Source organism: Peromyscus californicus, unplaced genomic scaffold, assembly GCF_007827085.1.
Source record: "Peromyscus californicus insignis strain IS unplaced genomic scaffold, ASM782708v3 Scaffold_7__1_contigs__length_154581171, whole genome shotgun sequence".
NCBI lineage: Eukaryota > Metazoa > Chordata > Mammalia > Rodentia > Cricetidae > Peromyscus > Peromyscus californicus.
The window spans coordinates 95,912,639-95,933,441 of record NW_026294595.1 but is presented as its reverse complement, the minus strand read 5'-3'; the positions used below and the strand labels follow the sequence as shown (position 1 = coordinate 95,933,441).

The 20,803-nt window shown below is 43.3% G+C and overlaps 2 protein-coding genes across 2 annotated transcripts in view; one reads left to right on the top strand and one right to left on the bottom strand.

Moving 5' to 3' along the window:
• Wdr76 (WD repeat domain 76) overlaps positions 1-1,991 on the bottom strand; it is a 34,081-nt gene extending 32,090 nt beyond the window's left edge. The window contains exon 1 of the mRNA XM_052722794.1: positions 1,888-1,991. The gene's annotated coding sequence lies outside the window, so the exon portion shown is untranslated. The remainder of the gene's footprint in view (positions 1-1,887) is intronic.
• Positions 1,992-2,074: 83 nt separating this feature from the next.
• Mfap1 (microfibril associated protein 1) lies at positions 2,075-19,156 on the top strand. The gene is made up of 9 exons (XM_052722796.1): positions 2,075-2,275; positions 5,097-5,316; positions 9,500-9,632; positions 9,981-10,168; positions 13,131-13,239; positions 13,326-13,486; positions 15,389-15,548; positions 18,355-18,444; positions 18,532-19,156. The coding sequence occupies exons 1-9, from the start codon at positions 2,197-2,199 to the stop codon at positions 18,712-18,714; spliced, it is 1,323 nt and encodes a 440-aa protein (XP_052578756.1). The 5' UTR covers positions 2,075-2,196; the 3' UTR covers positions 18,715-19,156.
• The last annotated feature ends 1,647 nt before the right edge of the window (positions 19,157-20,803 follow it).

Here is a 20,803-nt window from a genome sequence, read left to right as displayed (position 1 = left end):
CGCACACCTTTAATCCCAGCACTTGGGAGGCAGAGGCAGGCGGATCTCAGTGAGTTTGAGGCCAGCCTGGTCTACAGAGTGAGTTAGTGAGTTCTAGGACAGCCAGGACTGTTACACAGAGAAACCCTGTCTCAAAAACAAAAAAAAAACAAAAAAATTGCACATGACTATCTGTTCACCTGGTTTGGTTTTTTTGTTTGTTTGTTTTTGTTTTGTTTTGTTTGGGTTTTGGTTTTTCGAGTCAGGGTTCTTCTCTGTAGCTTTGCGCCTTTACTCACAGAGATCCGCCTGGCTCTGCCTCCCAAGTGCTGGGATTAAAGGCGTGCGCCACCACCGCCCAGCCTGTTCACCTGTTTTTAACTAAAAAAAAAAAAAACATGTCGACAGTGGTGACAAAGGCCTTGTAATCAATACTCAGCACTGGTGTCACGGATAAGCTAGCAAGTAGGAATCCAGCCAGTCTTGGGCCAGCAGGACTTTGTCTGGGGGCAGTGTTCTAAGAGGACTTTCAAAGCCAAAACACAGGCTGGGAATGTAACTCAGCAGAACTGCTAGGACTCGGGAGAACCTAGAACGCAGCACAGAGCCCTTGAATTCTATCCCCAGCACCACATAAAACCAGGCATGGTGACCCACACCTGTAATCTCAGCTCTAGGCAGGTGAACGAAGGAGGATCAGAATTCAAGGTCATCCTCCATTACCTTGAGAGTTAGAGGCCAGGTGGGGATACATAAGACTATCACAAGTTAAAAAAAAAAAGAGAGAGAGAGAGAGCGCCGGGCAGTGGTGGCGCACGCCTTTAATCCCAGCACTCCGGAGGCAGAGCCAGGCCGATCTCTGTGAGTTTGAGGCCAGCCTGGTCTACCAAGCAAGATCCAGGACAGGCACCAAAACTACACAAAGAAACCCTGTCTCCAAAAAAATATGGGCATTACCTAATAAGATTTCCAAACACTGTCTTTCATAAAGTCAGGACCTTATTAAGCCTTTTCTTCATAAGTCTCTTGAGTTGCCATGAACCACAACAATTATCTTTCCCATCCACATTTACTCCCTACGGAACTCCCTACTCCAAGCTAAGCCTCACTGAGAACAGGCAAGTGTTCTACTACTGAACTGCACCTCCAGCTCAGAAACATACATTTCCGAGCTAATGAGTTCATAATATAAAAATTCTGCGCCCAGCGAAGTGACACGTCTGTGTTCGGAAACCCAGCTACTCAGGAATAAAGAGTGAAAAACATACAAAAACCAACTTGGAGGCAAAAGAAAAAAAAAAAAAAACCAACCTGCCTGGGCAATGGAGCAAAACAGTCCCAAAATTAAAGGAAGAACAAAGATTTCTGTTTTCGGTCGTCCTTTAAGACCTTTCTAGTGCTAAGGTTTCGTCCTTGTTTCGTTAATTGTAAATCCTCACTACTTAAAGTTTGCCAATTTCCTGTCTTCACCCAGCAAGGGCCCAATTGTAGAAAACAAGTGAAATAATTTGATAATTATATTAGTAGCACCTTCAAGGTCCTCTATAATAAAGTACTTCCAGAATTTTCACTTTGTAGACCAGACTAGCCTCAATCTCTCAGAGATCCGCCTGCCTCGGCCTCCCTCCAGAGTGCTAGAATTAAAGGCGTGTGCTCCAGCCAACAGATGGCCCCTAAGGGATTTTTTTCAGGCAGGGTCTCATTCTGATGCCCAGGCTGCCTCCAAAACCCAGTAATCCTGTTTCAGCCTCCCACATATTAGGATTACAAGCATGATCCTCATATCTGGCTCACACTCTTTACACTTCGGAGCTTTTAACAACATGCACAAACAGCCCCTCACTATCTGCTCGGTTTCTTCAAAACATAACAAATAGAACCTTTCATCCGAACCTTCCTGAGCCTTACCAAAACCCCAAGGAAGCAACTGCCCGCCAGAAGGAGCTTCCAAATCTTGAGAGGTTGAAGGCGGGAAAGTTGCCTACGGAGACGCGCAAATTTCAGTCTAGCCCTTTAAGCAGTCCCGCGCTCAGCGTTCCTCCCAAATCCCACAATCCTCTGCTTGTGTATTTCCGGTTCTTCTAGCTCTGCCGGAAGTCGTTTCTGTCAGTCGCGCAGCAGTGTCTGGCGGAGCTAGTTGGAAAACGGTGTTGTGTTCCTTGGACTTCGTTGCCGGGATTTCATCAAATTTTGGGGATCTTCACCGCAGCCATCACCATGTCGGTCCCGAACGCACTCATGAAGCAGCCGCCCATTCAGTCTACGGCTGGGGCCGTCCCAGTTCGCAATGAGAAAGGTACTGGCCCCCCTCCCCTCCAGGCTGATCTTACTCTTTCAGCCTCAGTATCCCTCAAACCTGCCTCAGGTCGGCCATATCAGCCCTGATGACCCTGAAGACTTAACCTCAGTTTCTTCCTCTGTCCCACCTAAATTCTCACCCCGGCATGTAGCCTAGAGATTGGAGGATGTGGGTCGACTTAGTGAGGTCCTCTCTCAAAGTAAAAAGTAAAGGAGGCTGGAGAGGTGGCTGGCTCAGCGGTTAAGAGCACATTCTGCTTTTCCAGACGACCCGAGTTCAGTTGCCAGCACCCACATCAGGCGACTCAACAACCACCCGTAACCCCAAATCCAGGGAGATCTGACACCTCTGGCCTCTGCCGGCGCCCGCACATATCCACACACAGCATCGTTAAAAATAGGGCTACAGAGATGGTTCAGCCGTTAAAGGCTAAACTCAACAACCAAAACAATGACAAAAATATAAGGAAAACGCGAGCAGAGGTCTTTGTGTGTATATCCAAAGCTACCTTTGATTTGCCCAGTTTGATGATAAGGGTTTCCTCATGTTATGAAATAATTTGATTTGTTTTCATTCTCTTTCTAGTCTCTGGAATTGTTTTGTTTATTTTTATGTGTATGAATGTTTTGCTTGCGTGTATGTATGCCACCATGTGGATTCAGTACTCAGAGAGGCCAGAAGAGAGCATAGGATCCCCTGGAACTGGAGTATCCAACTGTTACAGACTGCATGTAGATGCTGGGAAATGAATCCAGGTCCCCTGCATGAGCAGCAGGTACTCTTAGCTGCTGAGCCATCTATCCCTTCAGCTCCAACTTGTTTGTGTTTTAGAAGAGATATCTGGCTCAGCATAAGAGCTAGAGGAAAAGAAGGTAGAAATTGATAAAATTAGAATATTGTTATGAGCCAGGCGGTGGTGGCACACGCCTTTAATCCCAGCACTCCAGAGGCAGAGCCAGGCTGATCTCTGTGAGTTCGAGGCCAGCCTGGGCTACCAAGTGAGTTCCAGGAAAGGCGCAAAGCTACACATAGAAACCCTTGTCACGGAAAAAAAAAAAAAAAAAGGGGGGGGGTTCGGGGATTTAGTTCAGTGGTAGAGCGCTTGTTAGCGCAAGGCCCTGGGTTTAATCCTCAGTTCCGAGAAAAAAAGAAAAGGAAAAAAAAAGAATATTGCTATGTTGTAAAGGCTATCATAACATCTCAGCGGGAGGAGCTAGGGAGATAGCTTTGCTTACTGTGCCAGAGTTCAGACCCCTAGCATCCATGTAAAAGCAACACAAGCTTATAACCCTTTGTAGTGAGAAGAGAAGAGAGGGAGGGTCTTTTAGGCTTGATGGCCAGCTAATGTAGCTGAAACAGCAAACATCAAGTTCAGTGAGAGACTGTTTCAGAAAAAAAAAAAAGGCTGAGTGTGATATCACACACTTTTAAGCACAACATTCAGTAGGCAGAGGCAGACAGATCTCTGTAAGTTTGAGGCAAGCCTGGTCTACTTACCCAGTTCCACATTAGCCAAGTCTGCATAGAGAAACCCTGTCTCTGAAAAAAAGATGTTTGGGCTGGAGATTGGCTCAGTGTTTAAGAGTACTTGTTGCTCTTACAGAGGACTGTGTGGCTCAGTCATCCATAGCTCTTATTCCATGGAATCTGAAGCCCTCTTCTGACTTCGTAACATGCATTTATACATGCTTCCAAAACAGTCATACACATAATAAATCTTTTTAAATTTTGATTTACAAATAAGGTGGAAAATGATAAAGGCTCCTGAGTCAACTTCTATCCCCTCTGCATCTGCATACATGTGCATACACCACTCACACACACGAAAAAATCTCAGAGAGGTCTTTTAAAAAAAAAAATGTGTGAGTGAGCTGGGCAGTAGTGGCGCATGCCTTTGATCCAGCACTCGGAATGCAGAGGCAGGCGGATCTCTGTGAGTTTGAGGCCAGCCTGGTCTACAGAGTGGGTTCCAGGACAGCCAGGGCTACACAGAGAAACCCTTTCTCCCAAAACAACAACAACAAAACACACACACACACAATGTGTGTGAGTGATATTTTAGTTTTATGTTGCCACTTAAATTACTCTTGCTAATGTGCTGGGCACTGTTACTAAGAATTTGTTTAATAAGAGTGCATTTGTTACTTTTCTGTTGTTGTGATAAATCACATGACCAAGGCAATTTATAAAAGAGTTTATTTGGGCTTATGATTTTAGAGGATTAGAGTTCATGGAGGCAGAGCAAGGCATGGCAGCAGAAACAGAAAGCTGAGGCCTCATACCTTGAACTGCAAGCACAAAGCAGACAGAGAGAGAGAGAGAGAGAGCGTGCGAATACACAGGCACTGCTGTAGGACTGGTGCATGACTTTGGAACCTCAAAGCTCACCCCTCGTGACATACTTCCTCTAACAAGGCTACTCCTCCTAAACCTGCTCAAATAGCACCACCAACTGGGAACCAGGGGTCCAAACATCTGAGCTTGTGGGGGACATTCTCATTCAGGTCACCATTGAGAGCTGAGATGACAAAGCTTGAATTTGTAGGGGGATTTTTATGCCGTTTCACTGCTCACAGTCCCCTGCTTCATTGTCCCCAGGGTACCTCTTGATGTCTTGATGTTGGTATTCATGAAATGCCTTCTCAAGACATAGTCTTTATAGGAAAGCACTGAAAGATGAATATGTAGTTGGATAATAGCTGTCGTATCCTCTTTAGACTCTGGTCCATTGGGAACTCAGGGTTCTATCTCCAAAGGCCAAGAGTTGAAGGGAATTGGGAAAGAGGTTACTGAAACATAAATTACCTTTCTTGTTCAGGTGAGATTTCAATGGAAAAAGTGAAGGTAAAACGTTATGTGTCTGGAAAGAGACCAGATTATGCCCCTATGGAGTCCTCAGATGAAGAGGATGAAGAATTTCAATTCATTAAGAAAGCTAAGGAACAAGAAGCAGAACCTGAGGAGCAGGAAGAGGATTCATCCAGTGACCCCCGACTTCGGCGTTTACAGAACCGCATTAGTGAAGATGTGGAAGAGAGGTAATGACTAAGTTATGTTTTCCTGAACTGAGACCTCTCATGGAGATGATAGCCAATGCTTGTGCTTACTGTGTGCCATCTATACTGTTCCAAATAAGTTACATTTGCTAATTCTTACAATCTGCAGAACATCTTATAAGATTGGTACTACTGGGCTGGAGAGATGGCTCAGAGGTTGAGAGCACTGCTTGCTCTTCCAAAGGTCCTGAGTTCAATTCCCAGCAACCACATGGTGGCTCACAACCATCTGTAATGAGATCTGGTGCCCTCTTCTGGCCTGCAGGGATATGTGCAGATGGAAAACTATATACATAATAAATAAATAAATCTTTAAAAAAAAAAAAAAGATTGGTACTGCTATACCTGTATTACAGGTGAGGAACTAAGACAGCAAAGGGTTAGGGAAGTGGCATGACCAAAGTTATATAGCCAGGAAATGGCAGCGTCAGGAAACAGCTCTGTACTTGTAGGCCTAATGACTAATTAGCTTCTAAAGATAATAGAAAACAAACAAATAAACAAAAAAAAAGATAATAGAAAACAGCATTTGTTGGTCTGTGGCAGGAAGTCTTTTTACTATAAAATTATGTCATAAAATTTGAGAAACTGATTTTATTCATATAGTTTTTTGTTTGGTTTGGTGTATTTTTTTGGTTTTTCAAAACAAGGTTTTTCTGTGTAGCCCTGACCATCCTGGAACTCACTCTATAGATGAGACTGGCCCTGAACTCAGAGATTTGCCTGCTTCTGCCTCCCAAGTCCTGGGATTAAAGGCGAGTGATACCACCACCCTGACATACAGTTGTTTCTTGTTGTGTTGTAGCCCAGAATGACCTAGGTTGGCAGTGATCCTCTTGTCTGTCTCCTCAGTACTGACATGACAGGTGTGAGCCACCACACCTTGCTCTTCTACTTGTTCTAATGACCAGTAAGTAAAAATGACAAGTAGGAGGAAAGACATGGTGTGGTATGTGGGCTCGTGTTGGAAAGAGAAACTCCCAGTTAGAAATCAGAGCAGGCAAGATATCCTGAACTTCACAGTTTATAATGTTTCAATTTGGGGGCATGGCAGAGTGTCTCAGTGTGTACAGTTGTTTGTCATGTAGGCCTGACAACCTGAGTTCCATCATCCTGAAACAGACTCCCAAAATTTGTCCTCTGATTTCCACAAACATGCTGTGGTGCATATATAAATGCATTCATTCTTAAACTATCTGTCTCTATCTGTGTCTCTTATCTCTGATACATCATGAACACTCACAATAATAAAAATGAAATTTAAAATTTTTAAATAAAAATTTTTCACAGACAACATGAGTCAAAACAGTTCCAGTTATTTATTTGCTCATTTGTTTGTGTATTTGCCTTTGGGTTTTTAAGAATCTTATGTGGCCCAGGCTGGCCTTGAATTCAATATGTCATCAGCTTCTGAGCCTCCTGCCTTCACCTCCAAAGTGCTGAGCATATACTACCATGCCTAGCCATTTATTTTATTAAATAGATAGATCCAAGTAACTTAAGTATTTATGTCCTAACAACTAAACCACTTGAAAATTGTATGCCTACAAGAGAAAAAAATGTTTTATTTCATTCTTAACAAAACCAGTTACTTACTAGTAACTCACTAGAAACTATTGGATACTGCCAACTTCTCAGACCTTGGAGTCAGCCTGTTCCTATCAACTTTCATGTTTAATTGCCTTTTATCACAGCAGCCACCAATCCCAGTTTCACAAAAATACTATGCTGCTGAGAAGAATGTAATATGACCTAATAAAACTGTGAGCTACTTGTCATTTAAAAGGTCCTTAGTGTGCCCCAAGATACTGCCTAAACCAATGTTTTAGGCCCAGCTTTACTATGCTCTGATATTCTGTTGTAGTTTGTTGGGTTATATGTATAATTCTTAAATTTTTTTGAAATTAAAATATAATTACATCATTGCCCCCAACCTCTCTCCAGCACTCCCTTCACTGTCTCAAATTCATGGCCTCTTTTTCTTTCTTTCTTGTTGTTGTTTTTCTCTGTGTGTATCCCTGGCTGTCCTGGAACTCCCTGTGTAGACTAGGCTGACCTCGAACTTCTGCCTCTACCTCCCAAGTACTGGGATTAAAGGCATGCGCCACCACCTGCCAGCTGCCCTCTTTTTCTTAAGCTGTTGATTCACATACACACACCTACCTAAATATAAATTCAACCTGCTCAGTCTCTATAATGTTACTTGTGTGTATATTCAGGGCCATTGGTATAGTATAGTATATAACCAACTGGAGGCAGGGACTTTTCCCTGGGGAAACCTGTTTCTTCTACTCTCAGCATTCCTTAGTTGCCTGAAGGTCTTTGAATGGGGCTGGGGCCCTATGAGGCTTCCACCTTCTAAGTTAGTGTGTCTATTGGTTTAGTCCTTGTTCAGGTCTTTTTTAGGCAGCCATATAGCTAAGAATTCATGGGTCTATAGCTTCCCTGAATTTTCTAGGACATACACTTTCAACACTGGTTGTCTGGCTCTTAAAATCTTTCTGCCCTCTCTTCTGTGATGTTCCCCAAGCCTCAGGTGCAGGAGTTATGTTTTAGAAATTATTAATTGGGACTGGGTACCACATGATCACTTGTTCTTTGAATTTTGATTGGTTGTGGTTTTCTGTAATGGTTTTCTTCCGTTGCAAAAAAGATCTAAGTATAAATATTTAGAATGCAGTAGGAATTAAGCTGGTTTCGTAAAGTGGCAGTTATAGGTCCTCCTCCAAAATCCCTGTGTAGCTAGAGTTTTCCTGCCTGGCCGACAGGACAAATCTCCCTCACCTGCCAGTCCCACAGCCTCTCAGATGCGACCAAGTAAACATAGAGACTTATATTGGTTACAAACTGTATGGCCGTGCCAGGCTTCTTGCTAACTGTTCTTACAGCTTAAATTAATCCATTTCTATTAATCTATACCTTGCCACATGGCTCGTGGCTTACCGGCATCTTCACATGCTGTTTGTCATCGTGGCAGCTGGCAGTGTCTCTCTCACCCAGCTTCCTGTTCTCTCAATTCTCCTCTCTGTTAGTCTCGCCTATACTTCCTGCCTGGCCACTGACCAATCAGTGATTTATTTATTGACTAATTAGCAACACATTTGCCATACAGAACATCCCACAGCATCCCTGGTCTCAGTAGCTGTGGGTAGTTGGCCAGGTTTCCAATACCAGGCATGTTTCCCTCTTGCTAAACAAGTCTTAAGTCCAATTAGAGAGCTCTTGGTTACCACCAAGATCGGTGCGTCATTACTGCACCCATAAGGGTGCCATGCCATGCTGGTAGTTATTGTAGCTCAGAGGTGCCACAGCTGGGGAGGGCTTTTGGTTGCCTCCCTCCCTTTGGAAACTTGCATGGTGCCTTCTGGTACCCTGAAAACTAGTCCTCAGGAAGGGGGCGTCCAGATCAGATACAGCTTGGATTCTCGATACCCTGTGTCCAAAGTGCATGGCGTCTTAGGCAATAGTCACTTGCCTTCAAGCTCTGGCAGGCTACCAAGAGCAACAGTGATGGCCTATAATGTTGGGAGTCCTTTAGACCCCCTGACCAACAATTTGAAAGGCGGCTTCTCATGCCTGGTATTAGGGCTTTTTTATTGGATAGTCTGTGGCTCTTGAGGAGGGAAATGTTGTCAACCGAGGTAGTCAACCGAGGTAGGAAATTTTTATTTAAATTATGTATGTATGTATATACACATAGACTTATATGTGTTATATCTAACTTTAGATAAACAGCAGTATGATTCCTTATGACTTTTTCAGACATTCTTACTGTTAACTGTTTCAGTTTCTTGAATCAGAACTTTAGTTTTTCTATCTTAAGACTTCAATATTAGGCAGGCAGATCTAAGTTCAAGGCCAGCCTGGTCTACAGATCAAGTTTGAGGTCAGCCAGGACTACACAGGGAGAAAAAAAATTCAATATTGCTCTGTGTGGTGACTCATGCCTGTTATTCCAGCACTAGAGAGGCCAAAGCGGAAGGATAGCCATATTTTAACTACATAGCAGGTTGCAGGTCAGCCTGGGCTAAAGAGTAAAACTCTTGGAGAGAGGGAAAGGGAGAAAAGCAAATGCAATTTCAGGGCACCGCAGCCGAGCAGATGTAGTTGGTGGTCCCTTATCTTTTGGATACTGATAGTATACACTTGGAATTCTACTTTTCAGACTGGCTCGACACCGGAAAATAGTGGAGCCTGACGTGGTGGGAGAAAGCGACTCAGAAGTAGAAGGGGATGCTTGGCGCCTGGAACGGGAAGATAGCAGCGAAGAGGAGGAGGAGGAGGAAATTGATGAGGAGGTAAGAAGAAAGACATGGGATTCTTCCTCCCAGGGTACAAGAAAAAGTTGGGACCAGTGCTCATTTGTTGAGGCTATAAAGGCACAAGATTTGCTACTTTTAGCTGAACTCTGATTGTGATTCCTGTTTATTGGGGATAAGACTGAAAATGAAATCATGCTGAATTATGCTTACTCATGTCAGAGTTTCTTGAACCTGTTGAAGACAAAAACCAAAGCTATACAAGGGGTTCAGTAGTAGGACTTGGATATCGTGTACACAAAGCCCTGAGTTCAGTCCTCAGCACCAACAACACAGGCTTGGAGCACAGGCCATTTGAATAACTGGCTAAAATATATGCCTTGATAGGAAATAGAGCGGCGCCGTGGCATGATGCGTCAGCGAGCACAGGAGAGGAAAAATGAAGAGCTGGAAGTGATGGAAGTGGAAGATGAAGGACGCTCTGGGGAGGAGTCGGAGTCAGAGTCTGAGTATGAGGAGTACACAGACAGTGAAGAGGAGATGGAGCCTCGACTTAAGCCTGTCTTCATTAGAAAGTAAGTGTCTGCCAGGCCTGGATTCCCAGCTCCTCAGTAGGCTGAGGTAGGAGGATTGCTAGTTCAAGGCCAGCCTAAGCTACAAAATTTGTTAGTTCAAGACAAACATGGACAATTTAAGAAAACCCTCTAATTCTCAAAAGAGACTAGGGATATCAGTCAATGATAAATGCTTGCTTAGTATACACAAGGGCCTAGGTTCTATCCCCAGCAGAGGAAGGGGGAAAAACAGTCAAACCAGGACAGAATCCACATGGTTAAGTTCTAGGTCTGACAATAAAAGGCTCTGTATCCCACATTTTCCTGCAGTGGAAGTCTTCTTCCCAGTGCCCTAGCCCTGTAGCAAAGATGCTGAGAAGTAGCGGGATGTTAGCAGATCTGACTAAAGGATTTGTTTTTAACTGAGTCTCTGTCGTTCTGTTTTATCAGTGAAGACTCGGGAGACAGATGCTTAGGTGAAAACCTGCTAACGCAGAGAGGCAGAGAAAGCACCCAGCTGCTTCTTCCTCTGCTTTCTCCTATCCCATCGGAAACAAACAGTCCTCCAAGTGGATGTCCCTCCCTTCTGCTTCCTGTGCGCCTCTCTGTCTCTCTCTCTCTCTGTCTCTGTCTCTCTCTCTCTCTCTCTCTCTCTCTCTCTCTCTCTCTCTCTCTCTCTCTCTCTCTCTGGTCACTTCCAGTCAGCTGGTTGCTTCTTCCAACTCTTGACCTGTGGTTGATTTAAATAACATAATCTTGGGGTTTACAGTTCAAAAAAACCACAGCATAATGGTAATCTGAGTGTGTGTGTTGGTGCTTTGAGATGCTCTTGCTGTGCAGCCTAAGGTGGCCTGAAATTCACTATGAGGTCTAGACTGGTCTCAGACTTGTGGTCCTCTTGCCTCAGCATCCTAAGTGCAGGGCTTACAAACATGTGCCTTGCTAATCAATTTTTGTTGAGGTTTTTTGTTTTGTTTTGTTTTGTTTTAGTGATACTAGAGATGAAACCCATGCATATGCTAGGAAAGTGCTTTAACACATTGCCAGGAAAAATCATGTTTTAAACACAAAATTAAGCTTATAAAGCAAATTTCTCTTTCTTTCCTAGTGTTTAGGAATCCTACTATTTATAGTCAACCCAGCAGGATCCTTGTTAAATAGTCAGTTATCAATGATTAAGGGAATTTTGGTGCTGTAAAGTCCTGAGATGAAGCTAGACACTGTTGCACACACCAGTAATCCACATATTTGAGAAGTGGTAGATAGAAATACTATTAACCAGCCGGGCGGTGGTGGCACACACCTTTAATCCCAGCTCTCGGGAGGCAGAGGCAGGCAGATCTCGGTGAGTTCGAGGCCAGCCTGGGCTACTAAGTGAGTTCCAGGAAAGGCGCAAAGCTACACCGAGAAACCCTGTCTCGAAAAACCAAAAAAAAAAAGAAAGAAAAGAAATACTATTAACCATCCAGTGTTCAGGGCCAGCCTGAGTACATAACAAAGTTCAAGGCCTGCCTTGGTGGATGAGAAGATGGCTCAGTAAAATGCCTGTGTGAGGCCTGTGTGGGCTATATGAGATCGTGTCTCAAAACAACAAAAAGACCTAGAGTGAACTGGTGACACAACCCTCTAGTCCCAACTGTTCAAGAGGCTGAGAGAAGAGGATCAAGTTCAAGGCCAGGTTGGACAATATAGTGCCATCTTGTGTCAAATAAAAGCAGTGGTTCAGTGGGTAAAGGTACTTGATACCAAGGCTGATGCCTAAGTTTCATCTCCATATGGTGAGAAGAGAACCGATTCCCAGAAGTTGCCCTCTGGTCTTCGCCATCAAGTACACATATCATACACTCATACACAATGCACTCAGCGTAGAGATATGGAGAGATGGCTCAGAGACTGACAGTTCTTGCCGCTCTTCCAAAAGACCTGGCTTCAACACCCAAGAGCCGACTCCAGCTTCGTGGAATTCAATGCCCTCTTCTGGCCTCCGTGGGTACCAGGCATGCACTCCGTATACAGACATACATGTAGGCAAGATATCCAAACACATGAAATTTTTAAAAGATTTTGTTGGGGGGTGGGGGAGGTTGAGACAGGGTTTCTCTATGTAGTCCTGGCTGTCCTGGAACTCAACTACATAGACCAGGCTGGCCTTGAAGGTTTATTTACTTTTTGTGATAATAATAATAAAAGAAAAAGAAAAGAGCAGAGGCTATGGCTAAGTAGTAGAGCCTTTGCCTCGTGTACCAAATCCAGGATTCAAATCCCATTACCAGGAGAGGGGAAAGAAATCAGGCTATATTTAGGGCTAGAGATAACAGCTCAGTTGGTAGACAACTTACCTAGCTAGGCATTGTGGTAATCGTTTTTTAATCCTAACATTCTGGGAGGCTGAGGCTGGAGGATTGCCATGAGTTTGAGGCTAACTAGCAATCCATAAAAGTCTTGTCAAACAAACAAGGTGCTTAGAAAGATGGCTTAGCAGTTAAGATCTCTAGTTAGTTGTCTTCCGGAGCACCCAGGTTCAATTCCCAACACCCACATGGTAACTAATAACTATCTGTAACTCCAGTTCCAGAGCATCCAGTACCCCTCTTCTAGCCTTTATAGGTATTAAAAAAAGAACTGGGCATGATAGTGCTGCATCTTTAATGCCTGTGCTCAGGAGGCAGAGGCAGGTGGATCTCTTGAGTTCCAGGCCTCCCTGGTCTACACAGGGAGTTCCAGGATGGTCAGGGCTGTGTAGCAAGACTTTGTCTCAAAAAAGTGAAATAAAAATGAAAAAAATTTTAAATTTAAGGAAAGTTCTAAAAGACCAGGAATATAACATGTCTTGCACACACTAAAGTCTTGCTCAGTCTTGGTATTGGGGGAAGAAATAGAGCTGAGATACTTCCTAGTTTGGGCTTTGTCTGATTTGGACTAGACAGAGGGACACAGGTCCACTCTACGGACTTTGGGCGGTTAATAGTCCTCTGTGATACAGGAAGGACCGGGTGACAGTTCAAGAGCGAGAAGCTGAGGCACTGAAACAGAAGGAGCTGGAGCAGGAAGCAAAGCGCATGGCTGAGGAGCGGCGCAAGTACACACTAAAGGTGAGGGGCGGACTGAGTGCAGGGTCCCGGCAGTCAGGTTACAGGGAGGTGGGGTTCGGTAGCTGCATTGTTTTCGCCTTATCCAGATTGTAGAAGAAGAGACCAAGAAAGAGCTGGAGGAGAACAAGCGGTCTCTCGCCGCACTGGACGCACTCAATACTGATGACGAAAATGATGAGGAGGAGTACGAGGCATGGAAAGTCCGAGAGCTCAAAAGAATCAAGAGGGACAGAGAAGACCGAGAAGCGTGAGTAATGGGAAGGCCATTGAAGCCTCAAATGGCACTGGTTTGTCTGTGAACAAATATCACTCTGTTCTCCTGTTGTGACTCAGAATGGAGTCGCTTGAAACAACAGTACTGTGTTTTTCTCAGCTGTGGGGTTGACCAAGCACTTCCTCTCACAGTCTCAGTGGCCTCACCTGTACGATGATGTCTCCGCCTGGAGGACTGACGGGGCCAGAAGGTCCAGAAGCCCTTCTTTGGCGTCTGACAACCGGTGCTGGCGTTCAGGCTAGATGCCTCATTTCTTAGTCCTGCACCTCCAGGCAGGGTGGAAACTGGCAAGGTCTCCTGAGGTGTAGGTTCCAGAGCTCATATGTCACTTCTGTACTATTTTTATGATTCAGATGCAGCCACAGGGCAGCCCAGGAGAAAGGGGCAGAGAAGCAGATTCTACCTCTAAGAGTGCAGAGCGGCAAGTTGAAAAGCAAGTTCATTTCTGAACTGCAAAGCCACCACTGCATAACTGTCTTTATTTTGTAGTTTCTGATGTTCTTATACAGGGCTTTTTGGTTTTTGTTTTTTACTTCGAGGCAGGGTCCTCGGCTGACCTAGAACTGCTGACCTAGAACTCACTATGTAGTCCAAACTGCCTCAAACTCAAAGAGATCCACTTGTCTCTGCCTCCTAGTGCTAGGCTTAAAGGTGTGCACCATCATGCCAGACTTGAGGGGTTTTTTTTGTTTGTTTGTTTTTGTTTTTTAAGATTTATTTACGTATTTTATGTGCATGAATGCTCTGTCTTCGTGTACACCAGAAGAAGGCATCAGATGCTATTACAGATAGTTGTGAACTACTATGTGAAATAATGGGTATTGAACTCAGGACCCAGGTTAAATACTGGGTATTGAACTCAGGTCAAATGCTCTTAACCGCTGAGCTATCTCTCCAGCATGAGATTTTTTAATTATGTGTATATGTGTGTGGATGTGTGTAGATATGTATCTGTGTAAGTGTTGGTGCCTGTGGAACCCAGAGCAGGGGGTAGGCATCACGTCCCTGTAGCTACAGTTGAGTTATTCTTTGACGTTATTTTTCTGTTTTTTAAGACAGTGTTGTATGTAGTTAATGGTGACCTTGAGCTTCTGCTCCTTTGACTGCCTCCTGAGTGCTGGTTATAAGCATGTGGCCTAATGCCCAGTTTCTATGGCACTAGAGATAGGAATCAGGCTTCACGTACCCTATGTAAGCATTGTACCACCAAGTCACACCTCCAACCTTCCTTTTAGATTTTAATGTTAAAATTATATATACACGTGTATTTTTCTGAGAAAGAAGATATGACCTCCCTTTCTCCCCAGAATAAGATTTAAAACCCACTATACTTAATATTGTTAATCCATAATTTGTGACATGTGATTATGGATTACAGTATGCTTATGAAGGATTATGAGCAAAGTCTTGCTAGTTATTTTTAATTTATTCTAATTTTGTTTTAAAGGCTAAGGTATTTGAGGGAAAGACAGAATTGGGGTTGTAAAATCAAGCATTAACAATATGTCTGAACCTCAGAAAGGCTAGAATCTACTTTGGGACGTTTACAGTCCTGTTCTGGCAAACACAATAATGAAGACAAACTCATGTTTTTGTTTATTGGACTCCTGATACTTCTAACAAGCAGTAATCAGAACTAGAGATGTAGCTGGGTGTAGCAGCATGGGTCTGTCTATAGTACTAGCATTTGGGAGATGAGGCATGATTTTGAAAGTTCCAGGCCAACTATATAGCAGACCTGCTGTGAATGAATGAGTGAGTGAATGAATGAAGTGTGAAAAGGTGAATAATGGCTGAAAGAAGATGGAACCATTATCTTCAGGTATTTGGGCTTTCTGAATTTGGAAAATACTAATACTTTTGCTCTCTCGATAGGCTTGAAAAGGAGAAAGCAGAAATTGAACGCATGCGAAACCTAACTGAGGAAGAAAGGCGGGCTGAACTTCGGGCAAATGGCAAAGTCATTACCAACAAAGCTGTTAAGGGCAAATACAAGTTTTTACAAAAGTATTATCACCGGGGTGCCTTCTTCATGGTAAGTGTAAGGGGAATCACAAAACTGGGCAATAGGGATAACTACCAGGCATGTCCAACATTTTCACATTGTGACATGACATTGTCACCTGCACATTAAACCAGGCCATTAAGTTACTCAAAAAGAAGTATCATTAAGTACATAAGATGGGCTGGGCAGTGGTGGTGCATGCCTTTAATCCCAGCACTCAGGAGGCAGAGGCAGGAGGATCTCTGAGTTTGAGGCCAGCCTGGTCTCCAGGACAGCCAGGACTACACAGAGGAACTCTGTCTCGAAAAACCAAAAATCAAAAAAAGGGGGGGGGGGGGGCAGCTCAGAAAGAGATGATGAGAAATGAGGCTATGATCTATATACTCCACTAATTAGGTTCTCGAACCCCCTAGAAATTATTTCATAGCCAGTTGTGGTGGCGTACACTGGTAGGATTTGCTGAAGGAGGTGGAGGCAGGAGGATCACAAGTTTGAGGCCATCCTGGGCTACACATTTCAAAAAAAAAAAGAAAAGAAATCATTTCATAGCCAAATGAATTTATTTTATATGAAAACCACACTCTCCGAGATTGGGGATTTAGCTCAGTGGTAGAACGCTTGCCTAGTAAGTGCAAGGCCCTGCTGTGAAAAAAAAAAGAAGAAGAAGAAAACCACAGTCTCCTCATTGGGATAAAGAGTAAAATTAAATAACTTGTGAGATTAAATGATTTTTGGAAAGAGAAAAGTAATAATTCAAAAACTGTTAAGCTAGGCCAGGCATGGTGGTGAATGCTTTTAATCCCAGCACTTGGGAGGCAGAAGCAGGTGGATCTCTGAGTTTGAGGCCAGCCTGGTCTACACAGTGAGTTGTAGGACAACCAGAGCTACATAGTGAGACCCTGTCTCAAACAAACAAAACCCTATTAAATTGTGCTACATTTACATTGAAGGAAAACAATGTTCAAGCTATGTTACAGTTCCAGGTCTTGGAGGATCAAGAGTTAGAGGCTACCTAAATCCAGTGGTGCCTGTTTATAACCTCAGCTACTCAGTGAACCAAGGCAGAAAGATAGCAGCTTCCAGGCCTGCTTAGGATACAACTAGAGAATCATGTGCAGCTAACAGCAGTGTGAAGGTACTGTAAAGACTTTGAAAAGGCAGATGGTACGTGTCCTAGGAGATTGAAAGGGAGTGTGGAACTAGATTACAGTTGATTGGCAGAGCACTTGTATAGACTGCACAAATATTTGATCCCTAGCACCACGAAGAAAAGATTTTTCCAGACAAGGTGGAGCATACCTGTAATCCCAGCACTTAGAAGGCAGAAAACAGAATCGGGAGTCCAAGGTCATATATCAGGTTCCACCAAACCCGAGGCTACATGAGGTCCTCCCTTTCTTCCTTCCTTCCTTTCTTTTTCTCTTCTCTTCCCTCCCTCCCTCTCTCCCTCCCTGCCTCCCTCCCTCCCTCCTTTCTTTTCTTTTCTTTTCTTTTGAGATAGGATCTCACTGTATAACTGGCTAACTTTGAACTTGCTATATGGACCAGGCCACTCTTGAACAACTAGAGATCCACCTGCCTCTACCTTTGCCTCTATTGGGATTTAAGGCATGCACAACCACATCAGGCAAAAGATCCTGCCTTTAAGCAAAAATAAATAAATGAATGAATGAATGAATGAATGAATGAATGAATGAATGAATGAATAAATAAATAAATAAAAATTTTAAGAAAGAAAAAGAAAAAAGAGCACAGAAGACTAGCATTGGTGGCACACACCTGTAATCAGCACTCCAGGTGCCTGTAGAAAGAACACACATTCCAAGTGAGAATGGACCATAGAACAACAATGCCCTATCTTGGAAAAATCCAGGAAAAAGAAGAGAATCAATGACACATGTTTTAGAAACATTAATGTGGTGGCTTCTACAATGCAGGGGCTAGAGAGATGGGCTCAGTGGTTCAACACTGGCTGCTCTTCCAGAGGAGCCACGTTTGATTCCTAGCATCCACAATCCACATGGCCCTTCTCAACTCAAGTGTAATTCTAGTTCCAGGGGGTCCCACACCCTCTTCTGAGCTCAACAGATACCAGGCACACACATGGTACACAGACATATATACATGCACTCATACACATAAAATAATTTTTTTTAAGTTTTTTAAGAAAAGAGGGACTGGAGAGATGGCTCAGCTTTTAAGAGCACTGACTGCTCTTCCAGAGGACCTGGGTTCAATTCCCAGCATCCACATGGCAGCTCACAACTGTATAACTCCAGTTCCAGGGAACCAGACATGCAGGCAAAACACCAGTGCACATGAAATAAAAATAAATAATAATAATAATAATAATAATAATAATAATAATAATAATAATTAAAAAGGATTCTACAGCCCAAGTGAATAGTTCATAGGATGTAATAAATGAATAAACAGGAGATACTCAAATTTTAAAGATAATTGAGAGAATGATGTTCCTACTTATAAAAAAAAAATTAAAATCAGGAAAGGAATCTGACCTGGGAACAGTAGGAATGATTTTTACTCATTATATTTCCGGTTCTAATACAATGTCCAAGTAAAGGTGCACATACAAAAGGATTGGAGATTTAGGAGGCTTACAGAGCTAAAGCTGCATGAAATGCATAGCGAATGCAGGGAACAGAACAGACTTTTAGTAAGCATAACAGTTTGTGGAAACACTGTCTCCCCACACAGATGCCATCTCTTAAAGAAAGGCTCACTACTACTTTGCTTCCTCTGTTATGTTTAATAAACTTGTGGTTTGCATATGTGGAAAGTAAAAACCACAGACTGATAAGATTCTTTTCCACAGGATGAGGATGAAGAGGTCTACAAGAGAGATTTTAGTGCACCTACTCTTGAGGACCATTTCAACAAAACCATTCTTCCAAAAGTCATGCAGGTATGGGAGTTCTCGGGAACAGAAAACAGACTGGGAGCTGAGCGTGGGATGTCTGTTTGGTGTTGTAATCATCCGTCCTTCTTTCAGGTCAAGAATTTTGGACGGTCTGGTCGTACCAAGTACACCCACCTTGTGGATCAAGATACCACTTCCTTTGACTCTGCATGGGGCCAAGAGAGTGCCCAGAACACAAAGTTCTTTAAACAAAAGGCAGCTGGGGTACGGGATGTATTTGAGCGACCATCTGCTAAGAAGAGGAAAACCACCTAGGCTTCAACTGCTTATTCCAACTGTGGGACACAAGGGGAGCTGGTCCTCAATTTTCATTAACTATTATTTACATAGTTCTTGTATAGAGCCTTCTGGACTTACTGCCATAACTTGTGTTTGAAGGTGCTTTGTAAGAGGTTTGGACTCATACTGAGAAACCTACAGAAAAGCACTAACCAGGTAGATTAGAGGCTTCCCACTTAAAACTATTTCTGAGAAATCTTAGGTTTCTCTACCATGGCTTCCCATATTGACTTGGGACTGTTTTGAGCTTATTTTTCCAGCACCTTAGCCTGGATCAGATGTATGGGCATGTGAGTGGATGGTGCATTACTTCTACCTTAGGGTTAGAAGTAGGATATCAGGAAATCTAAGCTCAATCCAACCTGTTTTTTGCATTTGGGGTGTTGAATCTACTTTTCTAAGTAAACATTCTTTTTGATCTGTGTGTGTGTGTGTGTGTGTGTGTGTGTGTGTGTGTGTGTGTGTGTGTATGTGTGTATGTGAGAGAGAGAGAGAGAGAGAGAGAGAGAGAGAGAGAGAGAGAGAGAGAACCACACACCAGTAATATTTTTACCATAATATTGGAAACAAAATGTATGATCTGACAACTCCTTTTTTTCTTCTTTATTTTACATACCAACCAGTTTCCCCTCCATCCTCTCCTCCCATCCCCTCCCCCTAATCTGACAACTCTTAAGCCACTTAAAAGAGGCTAAGTATGGTGGCCCATGCCTTTAATCCCAGCACTCAAAGGTAGAGACCCATACAGATCTCTTCTACAAGGCCAGCCAGAGCTACATAATGTTCTCAAAAAGAAAAGAAAAAAAAATCTAATAACTAAAATAGAACTAGGCATGGTGACATACACACACACAGTGAAATCAAGAGTTCAGTCATCCAAGCAGGGCATGGTGGTGCATGCCTTTAATCTCAGTACTCCAAAGGCAAGGATAGATCTCTGAGTTTGAAACCAGCCTGGTCTACAGACTGAGTTCCAGAACAGACAGGGCTACACAGAGAAACCCTATCTTGAAGGAAAAAAAAAAATAGTTCAGTCATCCTAAACTATAATTCAGGGCTTACCTGAACTATATCAGACTCTGTCTCAAAAATAAAAAAAATTAAAAAAAAAAAAGTAAATGGGGGCTGGAGAGATGGCTTAGGGGTTAAAAAGTAAATGAACAAAATATAGCAGGGAAATGGGCAAAGGTCTTTTTTCTCCTCCATAGTAGAGTTTGAATCAAGGGCCTAGTGTATGCTAGCCAAGTGTTCTGTCATTTTGCTGTATCCCTCATCCGTGTGTGTGTGTGTGTGTGTGTGTGTGTGTGTGTGTGTGTGTGTGTGTGTGTGTGTGTGTGTGTGTTTTAAAAGAGTCTCACATTCCGGTCGGTGGTGGTGCACAACTTTAATCCTAGCACTCGGGAGGCAGAGCCAGGCGGATCTCTGTGAGTTCGAGGCTAGCCTGGTCTCCAAAGCGAGTTCCAGGAAAGGCACAAAGCTACACAGAGAAACCAAAAAAAAAAAAAAGGGTCTCACTAAACTACTCGGACAGGCCTTGAACTTGAGATCCTGGGCCTGTAAGATGTTTCACTGGTAGAAAACCCAGTGTGGCAACCAGCAAATGTCGTCTGTCTTCCATGCATGCACCATGGAAGGTATGTATTTGTGTGCACACAAGATGTAATGAAAAAAAAGTTAGGCATAGTACATGCCTATATTCTTAGTACTCAGGGAACAAGGCAGGTAGGCTAGCAGATCTCTTGAGCTGAAAGTCAGTTCCAGAGTTACCCTGTCTCAAAAAAAAAAGAGAGAGAGAGAATGTAATGAATTTAAGATTCTTTTGCCTCAGCCTCTCAAGTGGCTGGATTACAGGCATGAATCACCAAGCTTAAAACATTTATACCCTGCCACCACCACACTAGGAACTAAGTCTAGGACCTTGCATATGCCCAGCTCTTGCCAATTCATATTTTGATCATCCTTTGATCTCAGAAACAAACTCAGATACTGGACAATAAGTAGCACTCAAATCTATTCTACAAGTAAATTCAGATGTATTTAGTTGTCCTTGTTCTCTATGTTGTAG

Excerpts from the sequence above, each read along its gene's own strand:
- Mfap1 (XM_052722796.1), top strand. The coding sequence starts at position 2,197 with ATGTCGGTCCCGAACGCACTCATGAAGCAGCCGCCCATTCAGTCTACG. Across the intron at positions 13,487-15,388 it reads GACAGAGAAGACCGAGAAGC|GCTTGAAAAGGAGAAAGCAG; the intron begins GTGAGTAATGGG and ends CTCTCTCGATAG. Across the intron at positions 15,549-18,354 it reads ACCGGGGTGCCTTCTTCATG|GATGAGGATGAAGAGGTCTA; the intron begins GTAAGTGTAAGG and ends TCTTTTCCACAG.